The sequence below is a fragment of the Cherax quadricarinatus genome, chromosome 50 (assembly GCF_038502225.1).
Source record: "Cherax quadricarinatus isolate ZL_2023a chromosome 50, ASM3850222v1, whole genome shotgun sequence".
Classification (NCBI taxonomy): domain Eukaryota; kingdom Metazoa; phylum Arthropoda; class Malacostraca; order Decapoda; family Parastacidae; genus Cherax; species Cherax quadricarinatus.
This window is the reverse complement of record NC_091341.1, coordinates 24623569-24650992: the sequence shown is the minus strand read 5'-3', so window position 1 is coordinate 24650992 and position 27424 is coordinate 24623569. Positions and strand designations below refer to the sequence as shown.

The following is a 27424-nucleotide window of genomic DNA, read 5'->3' as shown; positions in this document are numbered from 1 at the left end:
GCTCAATTAAAGGCTCCCCATTTACATTTACCCCTGGCACCCCAAATTTACCTACTACTCCCTCTATAACATTTTTACCCTCTTTAGCATTGAAATCCCCAACCACCATTACTCTCACACTTGATTCAAAACTCACCATGCATTCACTCAACATTTCCCAGAATCTCTCTCTCTCCTCTACACTTCTCTCTTCTCCAGGTGCATACACGCTTACTATAACCCACTTTTCACATCCAATCTTTATTTTACTCCACATAATCCTTGAATTTATACATTTGTAGTCCCTCTTTTCCTGCCATAGCTTATCCTTCAACATTATTGCTACTCCTTCTTTAGCTCTAACTCTATTTGAAACCCCTGACCTAATCCCATTTATTCCTCTCCATTGAAACTCTCCCACCCCCTTCAGCTTTGTTTCACTTAAAGCCAGGACATCCAGTTTCTTCTCATTCATAACATCCACAATCATCTCTTTCTTATCATTTGCACAACATCCATGCACATTCAGACTTCCCACTTTGACAATTTTCTTCTTCTTATTCTTTTTAGTAATCTTTACAGGAAAAGGGGTTACTAGCCCATTGTTCCCGGCATTTTAGTTGACTTTTACAACACGCATGGCTTACGGAGGAAAGATTCTTATTCCACTTCCCCATGGATATAAAAGGAAAAGTAATAAGACCAAGAACTATTAAGATAAAATCAAAGAAAACTCAGATGAGTGTGTATAAATAAACGTGTACATGTATGTGTAGTGTGACCTAAGTGTAAGTAGAAGTAGCAAGACATGCCTGTAATCTTGCATATTTATGAGACAGACAAAAGACACCAGCAATCCTACCATCATGTAAAACAATTACAGGCTTTCATTTTACACTCACTTGGCAGGACGGTAGTACCTCCCTGGGTGGTTGCTGTCTACCAACCTACTACTGTATTTCTTATAAACATAAAATCAGGACCTTTAACTAACTTTGAGTTTTTTTTTTTTTTACTTTTACTAATTATGCATTGTTAATGCTGTGGAAAGCATTGTGCTGAGTGAAGCACCATTGCTACATTAACCCTTAAACTGTCCAAACATTGATCTATGTTTGCATGCGTAGCACTCCGAACGTAGATCTACTTTTTTTTTTTTGCATAAACAATATAAAATTGAACGTAGATCTTCATTCAGAGCGCTACGTGTGTGAACGTAGATCTACGTTTGGACAGTTTAGGGGTTGATGGAGTCATAAGAAACAGAAAATAAAGCAGGTCTTTTTTTTTTATAATAAAAGAATATATTTACAGAGATGATCGTTCCACGTATTCTAGCAGAATTGTGTGGGCCAGAGATATCTCCAACTCAGCATCTGGAAACGCAGCAAGCACTGGTCAAACAGTTTGCTGAAATACTTGAATTTACTCTTAAATTTGATGAACTTAAGGTAAAGGATATATTCTTTTTAGGTTTAAAAATTGTTGATATCACAGTAAATGTACTTTTATTTTTAAGAAATCAGCTATATCTCACCCAGGCAGGGTGACTGAAAAAGAAATACAAAAGAATTTCTTTTTAAATTTAGTAATTTATACAGGAGAAGGGATTTAAATGTATTTATTGATTATTAAAACTCTGGGGCCCTTTTCAGTTTACACTTCTACTTAATTCTTGATACTACTATGTAGACGGGCTTATGAATTGATTGTGGCAGCAATTTCCCTCTTTGTAATTAACTACAGTACATATTTATATCTTCAGTAGCAGAGTTATGCTTTTAGTGTATGTATGAAAGTGTGTTCAAGAGAATATTGGGTTGCACTTCCTCTCTTGGCAACTGATTTACTAAACAAATGTTTGAATGAGGTTTTCCTGTGTGTCTGCTTTATTTACAACATTTTTAGGGAACCAGGCTTTCATTGAGAATATTTATTTTTTCACATTGCCTAGAAATATGATAGCATCCCTTATTTGCTATTTTTAAAGTGTTTTGATTGTGTCTGCTCCTCCTGTAGATGACAACCCCAGCCATCCAGAATGATTTTAGTTACTATCGTCGCACCGTCATGCGTCTCAAGATTGAACACAATGGTATGGAGACTGTCGAAGATGATGTAACAATAGACCATCAACTGGCAAATAAAATGAGTCTCTTTTATGCCAATTCCACTCCGATGCTCAAAATCCTTAGTGAAGCTACTTCCAAATTTGTTACTGAGGTAATGAATGTTTTGTGTGCTGTTTTATGAAGAAAATAAATACAGTAGTGAAATACTTAGGTACAGTAGTGTAATACTTAAAATGTGTTAAATCTGTTTACTTTTTAAAGTTATTAAGTTTCATGTTTTTTTATAAATAAGATTAAACTAATTAAATGTATTATGTAGTTGATCCTCACAAGAAGCACTGGTTATGTTCTAGAAAATTTGGAGTATGTGTTGTCTGGTTCTAAAGTTTAAATTTAATTGGCATACAAAACATTTTCAATGATTGGACATTTAGTACAAATATTAATCCAGTTTCAAAACTTATCTTGAAGAATGCATAGGCACATACTAGGTACAGATCTTTTTGATATATTATTTTTTTTTTTTTCAACAAGTCGGCTGTCTCCCACCAAGGCAGGGTGACCCAAAAAAGAAAGAAAATCCCCAAAAAGAAAATACTTTCATCATTCAACACTTTCACCACACTCGCACATTATCACTGTTTTTGCAGAGGTGCTCAGAATACAACAGCTTAGAAGCATATACGTATAAAGATACACAACATATCCCTCCAAACTGCCAATATCCCAAACCCCTCCTTTAAAGTGCAGGCATTGTACTTCCCATTTCCAAGACTCAAGTCCGACTATATGAACATAACCGGTTTCCCTGAATCCCTTCACTAAATATTACCCTGCTCACACTCCAACAGATTGTCAGGTCCCAAGTATCATTCGCCTCCATTCACTCCTATCTAACACGCTCATGCATGCTTGCTGGAAGTCCAAGCCCCTAGCCCACAAAACCTCCTTTACCCCCTCTTTCCAACCCTTTCGAGGACGACCCCTACCCCTCCTTCCTTCCCCTATAGATTTATATGCTTTCCATGTCATTCTACTTTGATCCATTCTCTCTAAATGACCAAACCACCTCAACAACCCCTCTTCTGCCCTCTGACTAATGCTTTTATTAATTCCACACCTTCTCCTAATTTCCACACTCCGAATTTTCTGCATAATATTTACACCACACATTGCCCTTAGACAGGACATCTCCACTGCCTCCAACCGTCTCCTCGCTGCTGCATTTACCACCCAAGCTTCACATCCATATAAGAGTGTTGGTACTACTATACTTTCATACATTCCCTTCTTTGCCTCCATAGATAACGTTTTTTGACTCCACATATGCCTCAACGCACCACTCACCTTTTTTCCCTCATCAATTCTATGATTAACCTCATCCTTCATAAATCCATCCGCCGACACGTCAACTCCCAAGTATCTGAAAACATTCACTTCTTCCATACTCCTCCTCCCCAATTTGATATCCAATTTTTCTTTATCTAAATCATTTGATACCCTCATCACCTTACTCTTTTCTATGTTCACTTTCAACTTTCTACCTTTACACACATTCTCAAACTCATCCACTAATTTTTGCAATTTTTCTTTAGAATCTCCCATAAGCACAGTATCATCAGCAAAAAGTAACTGTGTCAATTCCCATTTTGAATTTGATTCCCCATAATTTAATCCCACCCCTCTCCCAAACACCCTAGCATTAACTTCTTTTACAACCCCATCTATAAATATATTAAACAACCATGGTGACATTACACATCCCTGTCTAATACCTACTTTTACCGGGAAGTATTCTCCCTCTCTTCTACACACCCTAACCTGAGCCTCGCTATCCTCATAAAAGCTCTTTACAGCATTTAGTAACTTACCACCTATTCCATATACTTGCAACATCTGCCACATTGCTCCTCTATCCACTCTATCATATGCCTTTTCTAAATCCATAAATGCAATAAAAACTTCCCTACCTTTATCTAAATACTGTTCACATATATGCTTCAATGTAAACACTTGATCTACACACCCCCTACCCACTCTGAAGCCTCCCTGCTCATCCACAATCCTACATTCTGTCTTACCTCTAATTCTTTCAATTATAACCCTTCCGTATACTTTTCCTGGTATACTCGGTAAACTTATTCCTCTATAATTTTTACAGTCTCTTTTGTCCCCTTTCCCTTTATATAAAGGGACTATACATGCTCTCCGCCAATCCCTAGGTACCTTCCCCTCTTTCATACATTTATTAAACAAAAGTACCAACCACTCCAACACTATATCCCCCCCTGCTTTTAACATTTCTGTCATGATCCCATCAGTTCCAGCTGCTTTACCCCCTTTCATTCTACGTAATGCCTCACGTACCTCCACCACACTTACATTCTGCTCTTCTTCACTCCTAAAAGATGGTATACCTCCCTGGCCAGTGCATGAAATTACCGCCTCCCTTTCTTCCTCAACATTTAAAAGTTCCTCAAAATATTCTCGCCATCTACCTAATACCTCCCTCTCCCCATCTACTAACTCCCCTACTCTGTTTTTAACTGACAAATCCATACTTTCCCTAGGCTTTCTTAACTTGTTTAACTCACTCCAAAATTCTTTTGATATATTAATCTTATGTAAATAAAAGACCCAACATATGGAATTCTGTGCTAGAAGATTCTAAAAGTTTCCTGTCTAGGTGTGTAGGCGGCAGGTTAGACTGCATTTGTTTTGGGAGGTGCCTTGTAGGATACGAGGATAACATTGAAAGTGGTTGTGTCTGTGGAAGACAGACCACTTGTATGTCATGTGATGAGATTTTAAAATTTAAATTCATGAGAGTACTCTTCAGTTTTTACACTTCAACTATTTACCTGTATTTGGTTTCACTTTTGAGATAGTATTATGACAAAAAGGCAGGTTGAATGAGCTTCTTGTGACTCTACCTCTATGTATTGTAATTTGAAATAAGGGGTAAGTTTACTGTTCTTTTTTTATCACTGCAATTTTATTTTTCATTTACAACAGCACAAGGAGATTCCTTTAGAAAACACAACAGAAACTCTAGGTACTATGGCTAAAGTCTGCCAAAGAATGTTGGAAAATCCGTGAGTATTGTTGATTTGCCTGTCTTGCATCTTACAAATCTTAATTACCTTAAAGATAAACTGTACATGTACATAATGCAGCATCTAGTTTATTTCCTCTGACCAGTGACTCCCAACTTTTTTCAGTATGGCAATCCCTTTTCAGCTTCAGAAAATTTGAAAACGCATTATGACAAACTCGGTAATGCTTAATGAACTGTCTGGAATAACTCAGACCCTCCAGGGGTCCAAGGCTCATGGGTTGGCAGTTACTGTTCTAAACTTTAATAATTTGCAGAGGAAGCTTAAGACTGATACATATAGGAAAAACAATATATAAGTGCGAAAGAAAAGCAAAATTGTTGTACTATACTCAGATCATATACTGTTGCCAGGATTATCAGAGCTTTTTAACTATTATGTATAGCATTGTACAGTGCATAAATTACTAGGGTTGACTGCTAAAAATTTTTTAAGAATCCTTTATAAAATAGAGGATTTTTTTTAATTACATAGCTGTTTTAAGTAACAGACTGTGACCATCGAACCTTTATCGGATTCTTTTATTTCAGAGAATTAATAGCCAGATTCCGACGTGAGGAGACACAACTCTTCATCTTAAGGGTCATGGTTGCACTCATTATTCTTTATGACCATGTTCATCCAGTGGGTGCTTTTGTAAAGGCTTCCAATGTTGATGTAAGTTTATCATCTTAATATCTTTGCATGTAATCAATGTGAATGTATATTAATTGCCATTATTTTAGTTTTATATCCTCCATTGAAGACTCAGGATAACTGCCTCCAGATATTTATCTTGCTGGAAGACAGATACAGCCCAGAACAGTGCTGAAGCACTAACTTTTCAATTAACATATAATGTAAGTAGTTAGAATTAGTTTTTCTGTGAATTATGGGTGTATTTTTTTCCTGATGTACTGGTCACTGACAGTCATGAAACTTGTGTATTGAGCACAAGAGGAATGACCATACTGTATCATACATGGCTGATTAGGTCAAACATAGTTTACATTTGTAGTTAACGTAAACTACCCTTCAAAGGGGAAGCGTTTTGAAGTTGCTGAAAGGCTTTTGATTCAAGAAATTGGAGCTATCCTTCCCTTTGCATTAAAGCTAATTACCTCCCATTCTCCAGTTGCCATTGTAATAAGTTTTAGTTCTTATGCATGAATATAGTCTGGTTAGTCAGACTTGAGCCCTGGAGGTGGGAAGTACAGTGCCTGCTCTCTGAAGAGGGAGTGGAGGATATTGCAGTTTGGAGGGGCATTGGAACTGTAGTGTTGGTGTGCCTCTGGCAAGACCAAGTGATGGTGAAAGTGTTTCTTCTTTTTTGGGTCACACTACCTCAGCAGGAGACAGCTGGTGTGTTAAAAAAACTTGTTCTTGGCTGATATTAAACCTCTGACTTGCATAGATTGACAGTCCAATGAGTGCCACTCCTTTACTCTTGAGGAATTTGAAAAATCCAAGATGATTGCTAAGGTGGTTGCCAATTATTCATAAATACTAAGACATGCAGATCAACATGAAGCTCTGGAACTAGTCTTGTTGCAAACCTTTGCACTTTCTCTAATTTATTGACATGCTTGACCAGGTGTTGGTTCCAAACTAGTGTTGCATACTCCAGTATGGGCCTGACATACACAGTGTACAGAGTCTTGAACAGTTCCTTACTGAGGAATCGGAACCCTATTCTCAGGTTTGCTAGGCGCCCATATGCTGCAGCAGTCATCTGGTTGATGTGAGCCTCGGGTGATGTGCTCGGTATTATACTCGCCCCAAGATCCTTTTCTGTGAGTGAGGTTTGTAGTCTTTGGCCACCTAGCCCAGACACTGTCTGCAGTCTTCTTTGCCCTTCCTGATCTTCATGACTTTACATTTGGTGGGGTTATATTCGAGGAGCCAGTTGTTGGGCCAGGCTTACAACCTGTCCAGGTCTCTTTGTATTCCTGCCTGATTCTCATCTGATCTAATTCTCCTCATTAGCTTCACATCTGCTAACAGGGACACTTCTAAGTCTATCCCTTCCATTATTTCTTTCACACATACCAAAAATAGCACTGGTCCTAGAACTGGCCCCTGTGGAACCCCACTTGTCGTAGCACCCACTCTGACACCTCGTCACATACCATGACTTGTTGTTGCCTCTGTCATGTATTCTCTGATCCATTGCAGTGCCCTTCCTGTTATGCATGCCTGATCCTCTAGCTTTTGCACTAATCTCTTGTGAGGAACTGTCGACAGCCTTCTTGGAGTTCAAGAAAATGCAGTCTACCCACCTCTCTCTCTCTCATGTCTTACTGCAGTTACCTTGTCATAAAACTTCAGTAGGTTTGTGACACAGGATTTTCCTTCTCTGAATCTGTGCTGGTTGTCGTTTATAAGCTTATTCTGTTCAAGGTGCTGCACCACTCCTGATAATCTTCTCCACGACTTTGCATACTATACACATTAGTGACACTGGTCTGTAGCTTAGAACCTCGTGTCTGTCTCCTTCCTTAAAAATGGGGACTATGTTTGCAGTCTTCCATACGTCAGGTATTTGCCCAGTTGCAATGTACGTGTTGAAAATTGTTGTTAGTGTGAATGATGGTGAAAATGTTTCTAATGATTCTTTTCTGGATCATCCTCTCTGTGGGAGATGGCCAGTGTATTTAAAAAAAAAAAATCTTGCACCAGTTTAAAAATAAAATTAAGAAATAGACTCCTACATACTCCAGTAATAACCAGAGCCTTCTAAGAAGAATACACCAGTCGGTTATGGGTTCCCAACTGGTTCACAGATATCTGGCCTAGACCCATGAATAGGCTTCCATGTAAATCTTGTGATTCATGCAGTGCAAACAAGTAACTTGCCTTTACTATGGACTTTGTCCTTAAAACATATTTCAAAAATTATAGTGGTTATTGTATGGAATAAGTTTCTTATAATGTACATACTTCATTAATAAAATATTCCTCTTACAGGTGAAAGGATGTGTGAAAGTGTTAAAAGATCAGCCTGCATCGAGTTCAGAAAATCTTCTTAATGCTCTCAGGTAATTATCTCTTAATTAATTCTGTATCATATATCATTAAGTATAAAATATAGGCAAGGTAACATATCAGTTGTAATGGGACTTAGCCAAGTAAATTTCAAGGTCTAACACACACACTAACATAAATAATTTACTGAGCTACCTATCTTGTCATGGCAGCAGAACAGAACATAGGACTTTTAATGGTTTAAGAAGTCGTAGGATTAGTTATTCAGTCAGTCCTTGATGAAGAATGCAGCTACATCATGGGTGGTGCCAGTGGAGAGTAAGGGGGGGCTGAAGTCCCCAAATCCCTTCAAAAAATAAAAATAGTAATAACAGTGCTTCAAGACAATTTCCCTAGCTTTCTCTTCCAACCAGATTGCCACTCTTTAGTCCCTAATACATAAAACTTCTGGTGGTGCCCTTGTGCTACATCAGTAAAACCTTCCTTGAACATAGCTCTCCACAGCACTTCATCACTAACTGCAGGAAAAGCAAAGAGGAGAATATACTACACAGTGCAAAATAAACTTCCAATCCCAGCAGATATATTACATAGTCCTACCTGTCAACAACACAAGCAGTTAACTCTCTGGATCCTTAGCCAAGGCCAGCATCAGAATTGTCAACATATCCTCTGTTATGATAAAAGGCCTAGATAAAAAGAAAATTGTAACCAAGGACACCACTGCCAGTGTCTACATAATACCATATGGAGGTTGTGATATGTTTTATGTGGGTGAAACTTCCAGGAGGAAACTAAGCATAAGGATCATTGAACACAGATACATCTGCCAGAAGGATGACATGAACAATGCAATGCTATTCACTAGAACACGATAAATTATTTGATGAAAATCTGACACCAGATTAGTTATCAAAGGAGGAGTCAGACATAATAGGCTGTACTTTGAATCTTCTCTGAGTGCTGCTACTAGCTCCAGCACACAGAACTCAAAATTATTCATAATCTCAGAAGCACTGTAGAAAAAACATATTCTCACCAGACATAATACTGCTGTTATTTAAAACTATATATGGAGGAGCACTGCACTTGGCCTATTGGCCCTTCATAATTTAAAAACATTCAGTGATTCAACTTAGCTAAATCACATTACAACAGGAGATGCCACAATGCCCAGTTCGACAACTCGCCTCGTGCCTTCTCTACTGTATATATGCCATATTTGCTTGTCTCTGTGAGAAGTGATAAAGTACCTGGTGGATGAAATGCTTTTTCAATAAAATGCCTTAAACTGCTTTTTTAAACTGCATATTGTATTGAATATTGTCAGATCTTCAATTTTAGTTTTATAATTTTAAGGAACAAGAGAGAATTGCAAAGCAAGAATGGTAATTTTAAAACATCATTAAAATTTCCAGTAGAAATAGCAATGTTACCACATTGTTACTCAGTGATAGTATCTTTGGCTCACAACTGAAGGACCTGGGTTCATTTCTGTGCAAGCCAAGACACTGGGCTTAAACTTGTTGCCCCCTGTTCACAAAACAAAAAATGGATACCTGAGTGATAGCCAACTGCTGTGAATTGTATCCTGGGGCAGTGAATAGTAATAGTAGTGAACCATATATAGGACTGGGCTTTGAAATGAGCTGAGGTAGGATATTTACTTTGAGCCTGTAGCTTCAACAGATCAACAAAGATGAAACCTTTGCCTATATTAGCTAGTCTGTTTTACCAGTATGTTCTCTTCCTTGCAGATATACAACGAAGCACCTTAATGACGACAACACTCCTAAACAGATTAAGATGTTGCTCTCAGTATAACATAGTTACTATACTTTTATAATGGAAGTAGAAATTAAAGCAGAGACAGTATATGATAATGTTTCTTGTGATGTTTTCCCTACCATGATCATTTTTAACCCCTGGATTATCTGAACCATTGCTGTGATTCTTGGTCGGTTAATTGAATAATTATTTCTACAATACCTGTTATAAATTATTTTTAAGCTTTTGACTGTTGATGTGCATTATTGAAATCATTGTTTTATATCCAGTTACTACATTTAATTTTTAATAGTGACACACAAGCTGAATCATTACAGAAATTAGTGTTTTTATGTAACCCTCTTCAATAATCAGATGAAAAACTAGTCGTTGTATGTATTTGTAGTACAGTATAATAATCATGCGTTTCATATATAAATGTTGTTTCAGAGCAGAGCCACATGTATAATTTTCCTTAGTGTCATCACATTTTTATTATTTTCACTTCATATTAAAGTATTTGTTGTGATCCTTGCTGAACTGTTATCATACTGAGGTGTGTGTGTGCATGCACGTGTGTGTGTGTGCATGTATGTGTGTGTGCACGTGTGTGTGTGCACGTGTGTGCGCACGTGTGTGTGCACGTGTGTGTGTGTGTGTGTGCGCATGTGTGTGTGCATGTGTGTGTACTCGCCTATTTGTACTCGCCTATTTGTGGTTGCAGGGGTCGATTCATAGCTCCTGGGCCCCGTCTCTTTGCTGATTGCTACTAGGTCCTCTCTCTCCCTGCCCCATGAGCTTTATCATACTTCGCCTTAAAACTATGTATGGTTCCCGCCTCCACTACGTCACTTTCTAGGCTATTCCATGGCTTGACTACTCTATGACTGAAGAAATACTTCCTAACATCCCTTTGATTCATCTGAGTCTTCAACTTCCAATTGTGACCTCTTGTGTCTGTGTCCCTTCTCTGGAACATCCCGTCTTTGTCCACCTTGTCTATTCCGCGCAGTATTTTATATGTCGTTATCATGTCTCCCCTGACCCTCCTGTCCTCCAGTGTCGTCAGGCTGATTTCCCTCAACCTTTCTTCGTAGGACAATCCCCGTAGCTCTGGGACTAGTCTTGTTGCAAACCTTTGCACTTTCTCTAATTTCTTGACGTGCTTGACTAGGCGTGGATTCCAAACTGGTGCTGCATACTCCAGTATGGGCCTGACGTGTGTGCATGTGCGTGTGTGTGCGTGTGTGTGTGCGTGTGTGTGCGCGTGTGTGTGTGCATGTGTGTGCATGTGTGTGTGTGCATGTGTGTGTGTGCATGTGTGTGTGCATGTGTGTGTGTGCATGTGTGCATGTGTGTGTGTGCATGTGTGTATGTGCATGTGTGTATGTGTGTGTGTGCATGTGTGTGTGTGCATGTGTGTGTGTGCATGTGTGTGTGTGTGTGTGTGTGCATGTGTGTGTGTGCATGTGTGTGTGTGTGCATGTGTGTGTGTGCATGTGTGTGTGTGTGCATGTGTGTGTGTGTGCATGTGTGTGTGTGCATGTGTGTGTGCATGTGTGTGTGTGCATGTGTGTGTGTGCATGTGTGTGTGTGCATGTGTGTGTGTGCATGTGTGTGTGTGCATGTGTGTGTGTGCATGTGTGTGTGTGCATGTGTGTGTGCATGAGTGTGTGTGCATGAGTGTGTGTGCATGAGTGTGTGTGCATGAGTGTGTGTGCATGAGTGTGTGTGCATGTGTGTGTGCGCACGTGTGTGTGTGCACGTGTGTGTGCACGTGTGTGTGCACGTGTGTGTGCACGTGTGTGTGTACGTGTGTGCATGTGTGTGTGTGTGTGTGCACGTGTGTGTGCACGTGTGTGTGTACGTGTGTGCATGTGTGTGTGTGTGTGTGTGTGTGTGTGTGTGTGAGAACAGTGTAAACACTGCTTGCCAATACTTAGTATAAAGGGTAGTAGCATAGAGTAGGTACTGAGAGGTAGCATAATACCATAAGAACATACTTTGACTGAAGTATACCAATTTCTGCACAATAAAAGTTAATATTGAGACAGTGTTGAAGCAAATTAAATGCAGGTAGCTCTAAAACTTCAAGTAAATAAAATCTAGATACATTTTTTTATCAATCTGATATTTTTCTTACATGTTGATAGCTACGGTAAAATTTAAAAAAAAAATCTAGCTTTTAACAAATAAAAGTTACTATAATATTTACTACATGTGGAATAAAAAGTAACACCTGTGTGGCCAGCAAGTGTTAAATAACTAAGTTGATCTGATCTTATCCTCTGTTTTAAAGGAGTTATTTATTTGCATCATTCTCCGAAATGTGTCACTCATATATAAAGATTTAAGACATTTTCATCTTTACATGAATAATTGCCATTTGTCTTTTAATGATGTCTAACGGGCAACAAAATTTCTAGTGCCGTTTTATTTTCTCTTTACAAAAGACTGATGTAGCAATTGTTTCTGATATAATAGAGGGTGAGCTCATATCTGCTAGTTCTCATGTTGGGTTATCATCTGCTCAGTTGTTAGTTTAAGATAAAGGATTAGCTATCCAAGGTAGTCGTGTACATAGTAAAGCAGACTTACGTTTATACATTTCTTGAAGATAAGGTTCTTGTGCATCATTACCTCTATAATCTGTTTCACAGATAATAAAGATTAATAGTAAAAAATATTCCCTCTTCAGGAGGATTTAACATATGGTTCCCGTTTTAGTTGGGACATGCCTTTTTTAATGTGCATGTACAATTTAAAGTAATGATGGTAGAGAGGTTCTTTGGTAGCACATTGTGCACATTTTTTTAATAATCTGCTGCACTGAGTGTGACATATTTTTAATATTTATAATTTTTGTAACAGCTTACCAATCAAAGCCCAACAGACCACCTCAGATGCCAAACAGACATCACAAATTGCCCATTAAAGTACAAACACTGTCGACATAGTCAGAACATTATATTGTTGTAGAGAAACTTGGGAGTAAAGTGAGAGACTAATGGATTGCTTGATTACCAGTCACAAAATAAATCTGTTATTTTGGTATGTGCTCTCACACTTATATAAAGTATGTGTATTAGGAAGTAAGCCTAATGTTTTACTATTTTTTGTAATATTGAAAGGTGGACTTCTGTGTTTTTTAACTAATTACCTTACTTTTAAATTAATGCTTTCTGAATATAGAAAGTAGGAAAAATGGGGAGAGGTGTTTATTTAAGATGAAAAGTTGAAATGCCAAAATAACAAGATTCAATTTTTTGTGGTTATGGAAAATGTGGTGGTCTAAATTGTGGCCACCTCTCTTAAAAAAAAATTATCAGTTAGATGTAAAAAAAAAAAAAAAACTGTGAATATAGTCTTGTAAAGAATGTTTTTGTAATTCATTTCTTTATTTTTAAATCCTTAAAGCTCTTTAAACCTTACTTGGACTCAGACTGCTTGTTTGGGCATAATGTATAGTATGCGAATGTGTAATTACTGATACATATTTGTAAATACAGCAAAACCTATTGTATATGGTGTTCCAGTACAGTTACCGCTGGTAATTACTGTTCAAAAACAGAACTACCATCATGGCATGGGTAACTAAGAGTTAATTACATGGGAATTTCTTGCAATTGCAGCCTTATCTGCCATCCTTCTTTTCAACTGCTATTCCAGTTAAGGGGAAAGGGGAGGGGGTGCCTTGATGCCAGTGAAGGGCTCCTGATCAAAAGAACCGGACTTATCCACCACTCCCATGGATTGAACCTGAATGCCTTCCATTCCCCATGTGCTACATGACCCATACTGGTTGAATACTTTCCCTTGATTACATTAAAAATTAGTAGTATTATTATGATTTTGTGATACTGTATTCTCTAAAAGTAGTACTTTGGCTTAATTTGGTAAGTCAGAGAGATGAAGGATTGTTGAAGGATTTGTGACCAAATGAAGAATACATAGGAACATGAACTTTACTGAACTATTTTTATTGTTTTCATAGGCTTGATTCACTTGAATCACATTATGGTACAATACTGTATTAGAATGCAGATAATTAGCATTAAAAGAGCTTGGTGGATATACAGAGTGCACCCTGATGGCAGCAAAAATTTATCTGAAGAAAGAAGGAGAGGCTGTTTGTGATCTAAAACAAGTTTTATAATGTAGCTACTGTACATATAGGGGATGTTTTCTCAACTGTGAACATGTCAGTATTTTCATACCACTTGAATTTCCCCACTCATCATTTTTTTTTTTTTTTTTTTTATTATCACACCGGCCGATTCCCACCAAGGCAGGGTGGCCCGAAAAAGAAAAACTTTCACCATCATTCACTCCATCACTGTCTTGCCAGAAGGGTGCTTTACACTACAGTTTTTAAACTGCAACATTAACACCCCTCCTTCAGAGTGCAGGCACTGTACTTCCCATCTCCAGGACTCAAGTCCGGCCTGCCGGTTTCCCTGAATCCCTTCATAAATGTTACTTTGCTCACACTCCAACAGCACGTCAAGTATTAAAAACCATTTGTCTCCATTCACTCCTATCAAACACGCTCACGCATGCCTGCTGGAAGTCCAAGCCCCTCGCACACAAAACCTCCTTTACCCCCTCCCTCCAACCCTTCCTAGGCCGACCCCTACCCCGCCTTCCTTCCACTACAGACTGATACACTCTTGAAGTCATTCTGTTTCGCTCCATTCTCTCTACATGTCCGAACCACCTCAACAACCCTTCCTCAGCCCTCTGGACAACAGTTTTGGTAATCCCGCACCTCCTCCTAACTTCCAAACTACGAATTCTCTGCATTATATTCACACCACACATTGCCCTCAGACATGACATCTCCACTGCCTCCAGCCTTCTCCTCGCTGCAACATTCATCACCCACGCTTCACACCCATATAAGAGCGTTGGTAAAACTATACTCTCATACATTCCCCTCTTTGCCTCCAAGGACAAAGTTCTTTGTCTCCACAGACTCCTAAGTGCACCACTCACTCTTTTTCCCTCATCAATTCTATGATTCACCTCATCTTTCATAGACCCATCCGCTGACACGTCCACTCCCAAATATCTGAATACGTTCACCTCCTCCATACTCTCTCCCTCCAATCTGATATTCAATCTTTCATCACCTAATCTTTTTGTTATCCTCATAACCTTACTCTTTCCTGTATTCACCTTTAATTTTCTTCTTTTGCACACCCTACCAAATTCATCCACCAATCTCTGCAACTTCTCTTCAGAATCTCCCAAGAGCACAGTGTCATCGGCAAAGAGCAGCTGTGACAACTCCCACTTTGTGTGTGATTCTTTATCTTTTAACTCCACGCCTCTTGCCAAGACCCTCGCATTTACTTCTCTTACAACCCCATCTATAAATATATTAAACAACCACGGTGACATCACACATCCTTGTCTAAGGCCTACTTTTACTGGGAAAAAATTTCCCTCTTTCCTACATACTCTAACTTGAGCCTCACTATCCTCGTAAAAACTCTTCACTGCTTTCAGTAACCTACCTCCTACACCATACACTTGCAACATCTGCCACATTGCCCCCCTATCCACCCTGTCATACGCCTTTTCCAAATCCATAAATGCCACAAAGACCTCTTTAGCCTTATCTAAATACTGTTCACTTATATGTTTCACTGTAAACACCTGGTCCACACACCCCCTACCTTTCCTAAAGCCTCCTTGTTCATCTGCTATCCTATTCTCCGTCTTACTCTTAATTCTTTCAATTATAACTCTACCATACACTTTACCAGGTACACTCAACAGACTTATCCCCCTATAATTTTTGCACTCTCTTTTATCCCCTTTGCCTTTATACAAAGGAACTATGCATGCTCTCTGCCAATCCCTAGGTACCTTACCCTCTTCCATACATTTATTAAATAATTGCACCAACCACTCCAAAACTATATCCCCACCTGCTTTTAACATTTCTATCTTTATCCCATCAATCCCGGCTGCCTTACCCCCTTTCATTTTACCTACTGCCTCACGAACTTCCCCCACACTCACAACTGGCTCTTCCTCACTCCTACAAGATGTTATTCCTCCTTGCCCTATACACGAAATCACAGCTTCCCTATCTTCATCAACATTTAACAATTCCTCAAAATATTCCTTCCATCTTCCCAATACCTCTACCTCTCCATTTAATAACTCTCCTCTCCTATTTTTAACTGACAAATCCATTTGTTCTCTAGGCTTTCTTAACTTGTTAATCTCACTCCAAAACTTTTTCTTATTTTCAACAAAATTTGTTGATAACATCTCACCCACTCTCTCATTTGCTCTCTTTTTACATTGCTTCACCACTCTCTTAACTTCTCTCTTTTTCTCCATATACTCTTCCCTCCTTGCATCACTTCTACTTTGTAAAAACTTCTCATATGCTAACTTTTTCTCCCTTACTACTCTCTTTACATCATCATTCCACCAATCGCTCCTCTTCCCTCCTGCACCCACTTTCCTGTAACCACAAACTTCTGCTGAACACTCTAACACTACATTTTTAAACCTACCCCATACCTCTTCGACCCCATTGCCTATGCTCTCATTAGCCCATCTATCCTCCAATAGCTGTTTATATCTTACCCTAACTGCCTCCTCTTTTAGTTTATAAACCTTCACCTCTCTCTTCCCTGATGCTTCTATTCTCCTTGTATCCCATCTACCTTTTACTCTCAGTGTAGCTACAACTAGAAAGTGATCTGATATATCTGTGGCCCCTCTATAAACATGTACATCCTGAAGTCTACTCAACAGTCTCCTCTTCAAGGGGGGCTCCTTGGCGTGGTGAAGAGGCTCTTGGTCTGAGGAATTAGACCTATCGGTCTTCTTCCTCAGACCGAACCTAATTACCCCCCAATCTCCCCTCCCCTATCCCATCCTCCCCATCCTCCCCTTTTTCCTTTCCTCCTCCTCCTCCCCACTCCTCCCTTTTGCCCTTCCTCTTTTTGTCCTTTGGGATTTCTCCCACAGGCGCGCTAGTTCCTAGGTGGGGGAAAGGACACCGGGGTCCATCCCATTCCGTTGAGGTTTCTTGGCGGTGGCGTAGTTTGCCGTGGAATCTGGATTGCCTAGGGATGTCCCGATCCCTCTCCGGTATCCCGGAGTAGCTTTGGGTGTCTTTTGGGCGACGGGTGTATCTCTGGAAGCCACCTTTCGGATTCCGGGGGTGGTGGCTGAAGGAGGTATGCTTTGTGGCGGATATCCGGCCGCCCTCTCTTTTGTCCACCGAGGTAGCTCGGCAGATGTGAGGTTGCTATCCCAGATTGCTGGTTTACTGGCATGAAGGGTAGGGTATGGCACGGGTTCCATGCTGCATCTGCGCTACTAGCGGTGTCGAGTCCTCTTGGGCGCGGAGGGAGATTTCTGGCCCTTTCATTCCTCCTAGGAACTATCCCTCCCCGGTCCCCCCTTTTTTTTTTCTTTTTTTTTATTTTTATTTTCTTTTCTTCTTTCTTTTTTTTTCTTAAAAACAAAAAGAAAGAAGTAACCTAACCATGGCAGCCCTAGTCCATGAACCTGGTACCCCCGGGCCCCTTCTTGATACCGCACCCCGTTCTGACCCCGCCTCGTCTTTGGACCACTCTTCAGACATTCCTCATGCCTCTGTACCTATTGCCGGTGCTGTTTCCTCACCCGCTTCAGGTACTGAGGCCTCGACTGACTCCTTCGATTTATCAGACCTTCGCTCTCCTCTGACTATGCTTCCGGCCTCTCCCTCTACGGTGCGGCAATTTTCAAATCGCCGACCCGTTCCACGTCGGACCAACTCTGGTCCCACGCCTAAACGTCAACGACAATTGCCTGCTGATGATACTTCTCCACCTTCACCTTCTCGTTCTTCTCAGAAACGATCGACACGTCCTTCACTACCTTTCCACGCTCAGTTTCAGACTGAACAGTGGACTAAATTCTTCACTTTACGACCAACTTCCTCTACTGCCTATCTTTCTGACCATAGTATTGGCAAGGCACTCCTACGCCATGTTGGTAAAGATATTTCTTTTCATGCTCTTAAGAGCGGTACGCGCATCATTACCGTACAGAATGCTACCCAGGCTCGTGAGCTCTCTCGTCTTTCCCATATAGATACTATTCCTGTCACCCTTGAAAAACATCATTCCCTCAATTCTTGTAGTGGTACCGTTATTCTGCCCCATACCATAGTTCAACAAAATTTCCAGACATGTGGCACCGACATTCTAGAACAGCTGGAACTCCAAGATCTCCCAATCCTCAAGGTAGACACTTACGTTCTTCCTGCCCGTGGGCGGAGACGATACCCTAGCAATGTGGCTCGTTTAACTTTTGACAGCCGAGAACTCCCATCCTCCGTTTATATAGCAGGACATCGGTTACAAGTTCGAAAGGTGATCCCTACACCACAACAGTGTAGAAATTGCTGGCGATTTGGCCATCCAGCGAAATATTGCAGATCTATCGCCGAATGCCCAGTCTGTGGTGCCGATGACCATTCTAATACGTCTTGCAATCGATCTCCCTCTTGCCTTAACTGTCATGAGGCTCACCCTTCGTACTCTCGCCGTTGTCAGGTCTATTTAAACGAGCGGGAAATCCGTTACCTCAAAGAGACAGAAGGTCTCCCTTATGCCATGGCAGTTTCTCATCTCCGCCTCCAAGGGAGACTCCCACGTGTTTCTTATTCCCGTGTTTCAAAACGTCCCCCCACTTCTGGTATCCCATCTTCTACACCCACCTCTGTGGTTACCTCTCCCATAATCACTCCTGTATCTAATCCTTTTGCTGTCCTCGGCTCAGACGTCCCTACTTCAACGCCTCAGTCTAATCTCGCTTCTTCGAGTTCTCTCTTACAAGCCTCAGTATCGACGAGACCTCGTACGACACCTCTTCCCAATCGTCCCTCTACTTCTCAAAAGTCAAAAAAAGGTCCGGTAACACCTCCTACCCATCTTCCACCTCCTCATTTTACCCTCCCTGTCTCTGTCCCTAGTTCTTCCCCTCTCACTGGCTCAGTTACAAGTGCAGAGGTTCACCCTCCTCCTCGTAATGTACCTTCCTCCCCTGTTCCCTCCCAAGTTTCTTCCTCTTCTGCCACCTCCCAGGTTCCTGTCTCTTCTGTCCCCTGCCACGCTTCTCCAGTTCCCTCCACCCTTTCGCCCCCCCCTACCTTGGTACAGTCCAATACAGTTCCAATCTTTACTCATCCTCCCCCTACCATTCCCAATATTGTCTCCCATACGACATCTTTGAATTCCGAAACACTTGAAGCAATCTCTGAATATATTGCAGAGACCAAACCATCAATGGACACTGATCCACCTTCCGCTCTTTCTCTCTCCTCTGCTCCATCTGCGCAACTCCTTTCTTCACAGCGCACCGTTCCTTCGCTGCTTGAACATTTTCCACTGCCTCCGCATGTGGACTTTTCTAACCCTTCTAGTCCGTAGGAACCCTTACCTGCGGATTTCAAGTATCTTTATCATTGCCAATCATGGCCTTTTTACAGTGGAATATACGCGGCCTCAGGGGTAATCGGGGTGAGCTTCAGATGTTACTCTCCCAGTTTGCCCCTGTTGGTGTTTGCTTACAGGAACCAAAATTACACTCTGCTGTTATTTCTCACATCTCAGGCTATAATTTATTGTATTCTTCAGATCCTTTTCCTGATGGGACCTTTAATGAAAGTGCCCTTCTTCTCCGCACTGATATTCCGTACCATCAGCTATTTATTCATACTTCGCTGCATTACACAGCAGCCCGTATCCACTTACATAGGTGGTATACGCTCTGTTCTTTATATCTCTCTCCTTCTCGGGCATTATCTATTCCGGATTTTGCCTTCCTTGTTTCGTCATTACCGCCACCGATTCTGTTACTTGGTGATTTTAATGCCCACCATTTCCTCTGGGGAGGGTCTCACTGTGATTCCCGTGGAATTCAGTTAGAGGCTTTTCTTGCCACCCACCCCCTCCATGTTTTAAATACAGGTACTCACACCCATTTTGATCCTCGGACTCATACTCTCTCTTGCATAGATCTCTCAGTTTGCTCTTCCTCCGCCGCATTAGACTTTACTTGGTCTGTTCTCCCGGACTTACATGACAGTGATCATTTCCCAATCATTCTTACTTCCCCTTCATATTCGCCACCTCTTCGCACCCCACGCTGGCAATTTAATCGGGCAAATTGGAACCTTTACTCACACCTGACTGTTTTTAAAGAGGTTCCTTCTTCGTCCTCCATCGATGAGCTTTTACACCTCTTCTCGTCCTCCGTTTTCACCGCAGCTTCTCATTCTATACCCCAAACTTCGGGCAGGCATTCTCAGAAATGCGTGCCTTGGTGGTCTCCTGCTTGTGCTCGTGCAGTACGTTTGAAACGCGCTGCATGGGGCAGGTACCGGTACAATAGAACCACAGAGCGACTCCTTGATTTTAAACAGAAGCGTGCGATCGCTCGCCGTGTCATCCGTGACGCTAAACGCACTTGCTGGCGAGATTATGTCTCCACCATCACCTCTGCTTCCTCTATGAGTGCAGTCTGGAAAAAAGTACGAAAACTGAGTGGTAAATATTCTCCTGACCCGGCTCCTGTTCTGCGGGTTGCCGGTGTTGATATAGCAAACCCACTAGATGTTGCCAATGAAATTGGCAATCATCTGGTCCGTATTTCTCAGGGACTCCATCTATGCCCCTCATTTCTTTCCTCAAAGTCTGCCAGAGAGTTAGCACCTTTGGACTTTTCTTCTCTCAGAGAAGAACAGTATAATGTGCCTTTTACACTTCAAGAACTGGAGGCAACACTCTCAGCTTGTCGATCATCGGCAGCTGGGCCCGACGACATTCATATTCGTATGCTACAACATTTACATCAGTCAGCCCTTGCAGTCCTATTACGCCTTTACAATCTTATTTGGTCACAAGGAGTTCTTCCACAGCTGTGGAAATCCGCCATTGTTCTCCCTTTCCGCAAACCAGGCACTACGGGACATGAAACCTCCCACTATCGTCCCATTGCTCTTACCAGTGCAGTTTGCAAAGTAATGGAACGTCTAGTAAATAGACGTTTAGTGTGGTATTTAGAGACACACAACAGTCTCTCCACTCGTCAATATGGCTTTCGTAAGGGACGTTCTACCATAGACCCCTTACTGCGCTTGGATACGTATGTTCGTAATGCCTTTGCGAATAACCACTCAGTTATTGCCATATTTTTTGACCTTGAGAAGGCATATGACACAACTTGGAGGTATAATATTTTAGCCCAAGCCCACTCCTTAGGCCTTCGAGGCAATCTACCATCCTTCCTTAAGAACTTTTTAACTGACAGGCATTTCCGTGTTCGGGTTAATAATGTGCTCTCCCCGGACTTTGTCCAAGCTGAAGGTGTCCCCCAGGGATGTGTTCTGAGCACAACACTTTTTCTCCTTGCTATTAATGATTTGGCCTCTAGTCTTCCATCAAATATTTGGTCATCACTCTATGTTGATGACTTCGCTATTGCCTGTGCAGGCGCTGACTGTCACCTCCTTACAGATTCTCTCCAGCATGCAGTCGACCGTGTTTCCAATTGGGCCACCACACATGGGTTTAAATTTTCCAGCACTAAAACCCACCAAATCACTTTCACTAGACGCTCTGTCATCTCTGATCATCCTTTGTACCTCTATGGCTCACGTATCCCTGAACGTGATACAGTCAAGTTTCTGGGCCTCCTCTTTGATCGTAGGTTATCCTGGAAACCTCACATTACCTCTCTGAAGGCAACTTGTCACAGCCGGCTGAACCTTCTTAAAACCCTTGCTCATCTTTCGTGGGGAGCTGATCGTCGAACCCTCCTTCACCTACATTCCACCCTTATTTTATCGAAACTTGATTATGGTGACCAGATCTATTCAGCGGCATCTCCTGCTACTCTCTCTAGCCTTAACCCCATTCATCACCAAGGATTACGTTTATGCCTTGGTGCTTTTCGCTCTTCCCCTGTCGAAAGCCTCTATGCAGAAGCGAACGTTCCATCCTTATCCGATCGCCGTGATGCCCATTGCCTGCGCTACTATGTACGCTCTCATGATCTCCGCAATCCTTCCATTTATAGAATGGTCACTGATATTAGTAGACATTCTTTATTTGTTCGCCGCCCCTGCTTACTCCGTCCCTTCTCTCTTCGCCTTCATTCGCTCTTGTCTTCTCTTCAACTACCACCTTTCTATGTACATGTAGCATCTCACTTTTCCCTACCCCCCTGGGAAGTTCCAGCTGTTCGAGTCTGTTCTTTCTCCCTCCCTTGCTCGAAAGCCCAACTGTCTACGGTCGCTTCCCGCTCTCTTTTTCTTGACCACTTTCACTCTCATTCTCATGCCATTGCTGTGTACACAGATGGCTCTAAGTCTTCTGACGGCGTAGGATTCGCAGCAGTGTTTCCGGACAGCGTCGTACAAGGGCATTTACTATCTTCAGCTAGTATTTTTACTGCTGAATTATATGCCATCCTTACAGCACTTATCCGTATTGCATCTATGCCTGTGTCATCATTTGTGGTTGTCTCAGACTCCCTTAGTGCTTTACAGGCTATACAAAAATTTGATACACCTCACCCCTTAGTCCTCCGTATCCAACTTTGGCTACGCCGCATCTTTACTAAGCATAAAGATATTGTTTTTTGTTGGGTCCCTGGTCATGTTGACGTACAGGGCAATGAACAGGCAGACACTGCTGCGCGGTCAGCAGTACATGACCTACCAGTTTCTTATAGAGGTATTCCATGTACGGACTATTTTGCTGTAATATCTTCCCACCTTCACACCCGTTGGCAACAACGTTGGTCTACTATGCTCGGCAACAAACTTCAGTCTATTAAACCGAGTATAGGTTACTGGCCGTCTTCTTATCACCAGTGTCGAGGTTGGGAGACTACTCTCTCCCGTCTTCGCATTGGCCATACTCGTCTTACTCATGGATATCTCATGGAGAGGCGTCTTGCTCCTCTCTGTGAGAATTGCCAAGCTCCATTATCAGTCAGCCACATTCTGTTGGACTGCCCACTTTATCAACGAGCACGCAGAATTTACCTCTGTCGTCGTCTTCGCCCCGCTGCTCTCTCTTTACCTTCCCTTCTCGCTGATGGACCCACCTTTCATCCGGACTCTCTCATTGACTTTTTGACAACGACTGACTTACTTCACAAATTCTGATACTTTCAGCCCTTTCTACTTGTATCTCTTGCTACCCTCTACCCCCGTACTATCCCCTGCCCCGCTGTTTTCTGTAACCTGCGGATCATCCCCCCTCCCTTCTGCCATCCAATTCCCTTGCTTCCTTCCCTACCCTGCAGCGCTGTATAGCCCTTGTGGCTTAGCGCTTCTTTTTGATTATAATAATAATAATACTCAACAGTCTTTTATCTACCAATACATAATCCAACAAACTACTGTCATTTCGCCCTACATCATATCGTGTATACTTATTTATCCTCTTTTTCTTAAAATATGTATTACCTATAACTAAACCCCTTTCTATACAAAGTTCAATCAAAGGGCTCCCATTATCATTTACACCTGGCACCCCAAACTTACCTACCACACCCTCTCTAAAAGTTTCTCCTACTTTAGCATTCAAGTCCCCTACCACAATTACTCTCTCACTTGGTTCAAAGGCTCCTATACATTCACTTAACATCTCCCAAAATCTCTCTCTCTCCTCTGCATTCCTCTCTTCTCCAGGTGCATACACGCTTATTATGACCCACTTCTCGCATCCAACCTTTACTTTAATCCACATAATTCTTGAATTTACACATTCATATTCTCTTTTCTCCTTCCATAACTGATCATTTAACATTACTGCTACCCCTTCCTTTGCTCTAACTCTCTCAGATACTCCAGATTTAATCCCATTTATTTCCCCCCACTGAAACTCTCCTACCCCCTTCAGCTTTGTTTCGCTTAGGGCCAGGACATCCAACTTCTTTTCATTCATAACATCAGCAATCATCTGTTTCTTGTCATCCGCACTACATCCACGCACATTTAAGCAACCCAGTTTTATAAAGTTTTTCTTCTTCTCTTTTTTAGTAATTGTATACAGGAGAAGGGGTTACTAGCCCATTGCTCCCGGCATTTTAGTCGCCTCATACGACACGCATGGCTTACGGAGGAAAGATTCTTTTCCACTTCCCCATGGACAATAGAAGAAATAAAAAAGAACAAGAGCTATTTAGAAAAAGGAGAAAAACCTAGATGTATGTATATATATATATGCATGTGCGTGTCTGTGAAGTGTGACCAAAGTGTAAGTATTTTATTTTTGCTATTTCTACATTTTTTTTTAACACACCAGTTGTCTCTCATTTAGGTAGGATGACACGAGAAAGAAGAAACACTCTCACCATCATTCTCTCTATCACTGTCTTGCCAGAAGCATGTCAGTTCTGCAGTTCAGAAGTCTCTCCAAACTACAAATATCCTCACCCCACTTTCAGAGTGCAGGCAATGTGCTTCACCTCCAGGACTCGAGTCCAGCTAACCGGACTATTAATTATTATACCCAGCTCTTGTTTTGCAGGTTGCTGGTGTTAGTGTTGTGGTTGTGGAACCTCTAGAAGTTGCCAAGGAAATCAGGAACTATCTTGTCCGAGTCTCCCAAGGGCTGCACCATCGTCTCTCATTTCTCGCGTCTAAGTCTACCAAGGAGCAATTGCCCTTGGATTTCTCTTCTAATGGAATGGAGCCCTATAATGTACCTTTCACTCTCCTAGGGCTAGAGTCCATGCTTTCCACTTGCCAGTCATCAGCAGCTGGGCCTGATATTTATATCAGTATGCTACATCTGCATTCTACAGCCCTTACAGTCCTTTTGCATCTTTTCAATCTTATTTGGACATGAGGGGTTCTCTTTCAACAGTGGAAATCTGCCATTGTGCTACCGTTTTGCAAACCAGGCACCTCGGAGCTTGATACCTCTGACTGTCATCCCATTGCTCTGACCAGTGTAGTCTGCAAGGTGATGGAACTATTGGTGAATAGATGTCTGATATGGTATTTGGAGACTGACAAGTCTTTCTCCTTGCCACTATGGCTTTTGCAAGGGCCGCTCTACTTTGGACCCCTTGCTTCACTTAGATATGTATGTATGTGTGAAATGCCTTTGCTAACAAACACTGTCCTAGCAGTTTTTTTTTTATCTTGAGAAGGCATATGACATCACATGGAGGTTTAACATTTTAGCCCAAGCCCACTCCATAGGCCTTCGCGGTAATCTACCAACTTTCCGTACTGCTTTCTTATCTGACAGACATTTTTGTGTCCGTGTTGGCGCCTCACTGTCCTCAGACTTTGTTCAGGCTGAAGGTGCCCCACAAGGTTGTGTCCTTAGCACTACCCTTTTTCTCTTGGCTATAAATGACCTATGTTCCGTTCTTCCATCGCATATTTGGTCATCACTTTATGTGGATGACTTTGCTATAGCTTACGCAGGTGCTGACTGTCGCCTGGTAGCGGCCTCCCTGCAGGATGCAATTGACCAAGTTTTCCATTGGGCCACCTCTCACGGATTTAAATTATCTAGTACGAAAACCCATTTAATTATGTTCACTAGACATCCTCTTGTCCTAGATAGTATTCCAGCTCACATATTCCAGAATGTGATAGGGTCAAGTTTCTTGGCTTTCTCTTTGATCGCCGGTTGACATGGAAACCTCACATTTCCTCTTTGAAGGCAGCTTGCCATGGTTGGCCGAGTCTCCTTAAAATTCTTGCGCATCATTCAGGGGGAGCAGATCGTCAGACTCTCCTCCGTTTGCATTCCACCCTAGTCTTGTTCAAGCTGATCCCCTTGATCAGCAGGGTCTACGTTTATGCCTTAGTGCATTTCATTTGTCCCCTGTTGAAAGCCTTTATGCTGAGGCAAATGTTCCTTCCTTAGCTGATCGTCATGATGCTCATTGCCTTCATTACTTTGTCTGCTCTCATGACCTTCATGTTCTGTCTACATATAGGTTGGTCTCAAATGTTAGTAGAAGCCTATTATTTGTTTGACACCCCTGCTTACTCCAACCGTTTTCTCTTTGTCTTCACTCACTCCGGTCTTCTCTCCAGTTGCCTCCCTTGTGTGTTCATTTAGCGTCTGCCTTTTCCTTTCCCCCTTGGGATGTTCTGACGGTTCACATCTGTTTTCCCCTACTGCCACGTGCCAACGCTCTCCTACCTATGACTGTTTCTCGCTCTCTTTTTCTTGATCACTTTCGGACTCATGCTCATGCCGTCGCTGTTTATACAGATGGTTCTAAGTCTTCTGACGGTGTTGGGTTCATGGCGGTTCTCCCTGACGATGTTGGGTTCATGGCAGTATTTACTGCCGAGTTGTATGCCATCCTCATAGAGCTTCTCCGTATCACATATATGTCTCCTTCGACATTTCTGATCATTTCAGATTCCCTCAGCACTTTACAGGCCATTAAACACTTTGATTCCCCTCATCCATTAGTCCTTCGTATTCAACTATGGTTGCATGTGTGGCTAGCAAAAACAAAGACATCGTTTTCTGTTGGGTCCCTGGACACGTTGATGTGCAGGGCAATGAACAAGCAGATGCTGCTGCATGGCCAGTGGTGCATGATCTTCTGGTTTCCTATAGAGGTATTTCGTTCAGAGATTATTTTCCAGTCATCTCTGCCCATCTTCATGGCCGTTGGCAACACCGGTGGTCGGACATGCACCATAACAAATTGCACTCTGTTAAACCGCTTTTACGTTTGTGGCCATCTTCTTACCACCATTGCCGCACTTGGGAGACTGCGCTCTCCTGTCTCCGCATTGGCCATACTTGCCTTACCCATGGGTATCTCGTGGAACGACACCCTATTCCTCTCTGTGAGCCTTGTCGGGTCCCTATTTCGGTTCTTCACTTTCTTGTAGATTGCCCGGTTTACCAGTGAGCTCGCAGGATTTACCCCCAGTGACGCTGCTGCCTTACCACTCTTACCTTATCTTCCCTTCTTGCAGACGGCCCTGCCTTTGACTTAAAATCACTTTTTGACTTTTTGTCATCAACTGCTTTACTCTACGAACTTTGACACACAGCTCTTAGCGTCCCTTCCAGCCCTTTTCTCCCCTCACCTCTGATCCCCTCTCCTCCTAGCTGTTTATAGCCCCAGCACTATTTTCTGCCCTGCAGCCCTTTTCGGTTTAGTGCTTTCTTTGATTATAATACGTAATATTATTTATTATTACTGGAATTGTTGCAGTATTATATTTATTTTTTACATTTTCCATATTGGCCATATTAATAGTATTATTATTATTATTGATGTTACAACCATAGCAAAATTAGCAGCAGAACTGGTAGTGGCATAAACCTATCAAGAAACTAGCACATTTCTAAATTTCAAAAAAAATTTAATAGCCTAGAGTGCTCTAAATGTTTCTATTTTTATGGAGTTTACTGTTTGCAAAATGTATTACAGTATTTTATATGAAATCTGTATTACTCATTGTGAAAATATTAGTCTGGGGAATCGATAAAG

At 41.6% G+C, this 27424-nt stretch overlaps 1 protein-coding gene across 4 annotated transcripts in view; it reads left to right on the top strand.

Moving 5' to 3' along the window:
* LOC128695397 (CYFIP-related Rac1 interactor B) overlaps positions 1–12460 on the top strand; it is a 101767-nt gene extending 89307 nt beyond the window's left edge. For all 4 annotated transcript variants that reach the window (XM_070095564.1, XM_070095567.1, XM_070095566.1 and 1 more), the window contains 6 exons: positions 1294–1430; positions 1999–2202; positions 5067–5146; positions 5698–5824; positions 8114–8184; positions 9889–12460. In XM_070095564.1, coding sequence (XP_069951665.1) covers positions 1294–1430; positions 1999–2202; positions 5067–5146; positions 5698–5824; positions 8114–8184; positions 9889–9955 — 686 coding nt within the window. In that variant the 3' untranslated portion in view covers positions 9956–12460. The remainder of the gene's footprint in view (positions 1–1293; positions 1431–1998; positions 2203–5066; positions 5147–5697; positions 5825–8113; positions 8185–9888) is intronic.
* Positions 12461–27424: the final 14964 nt, after the last annotated feature.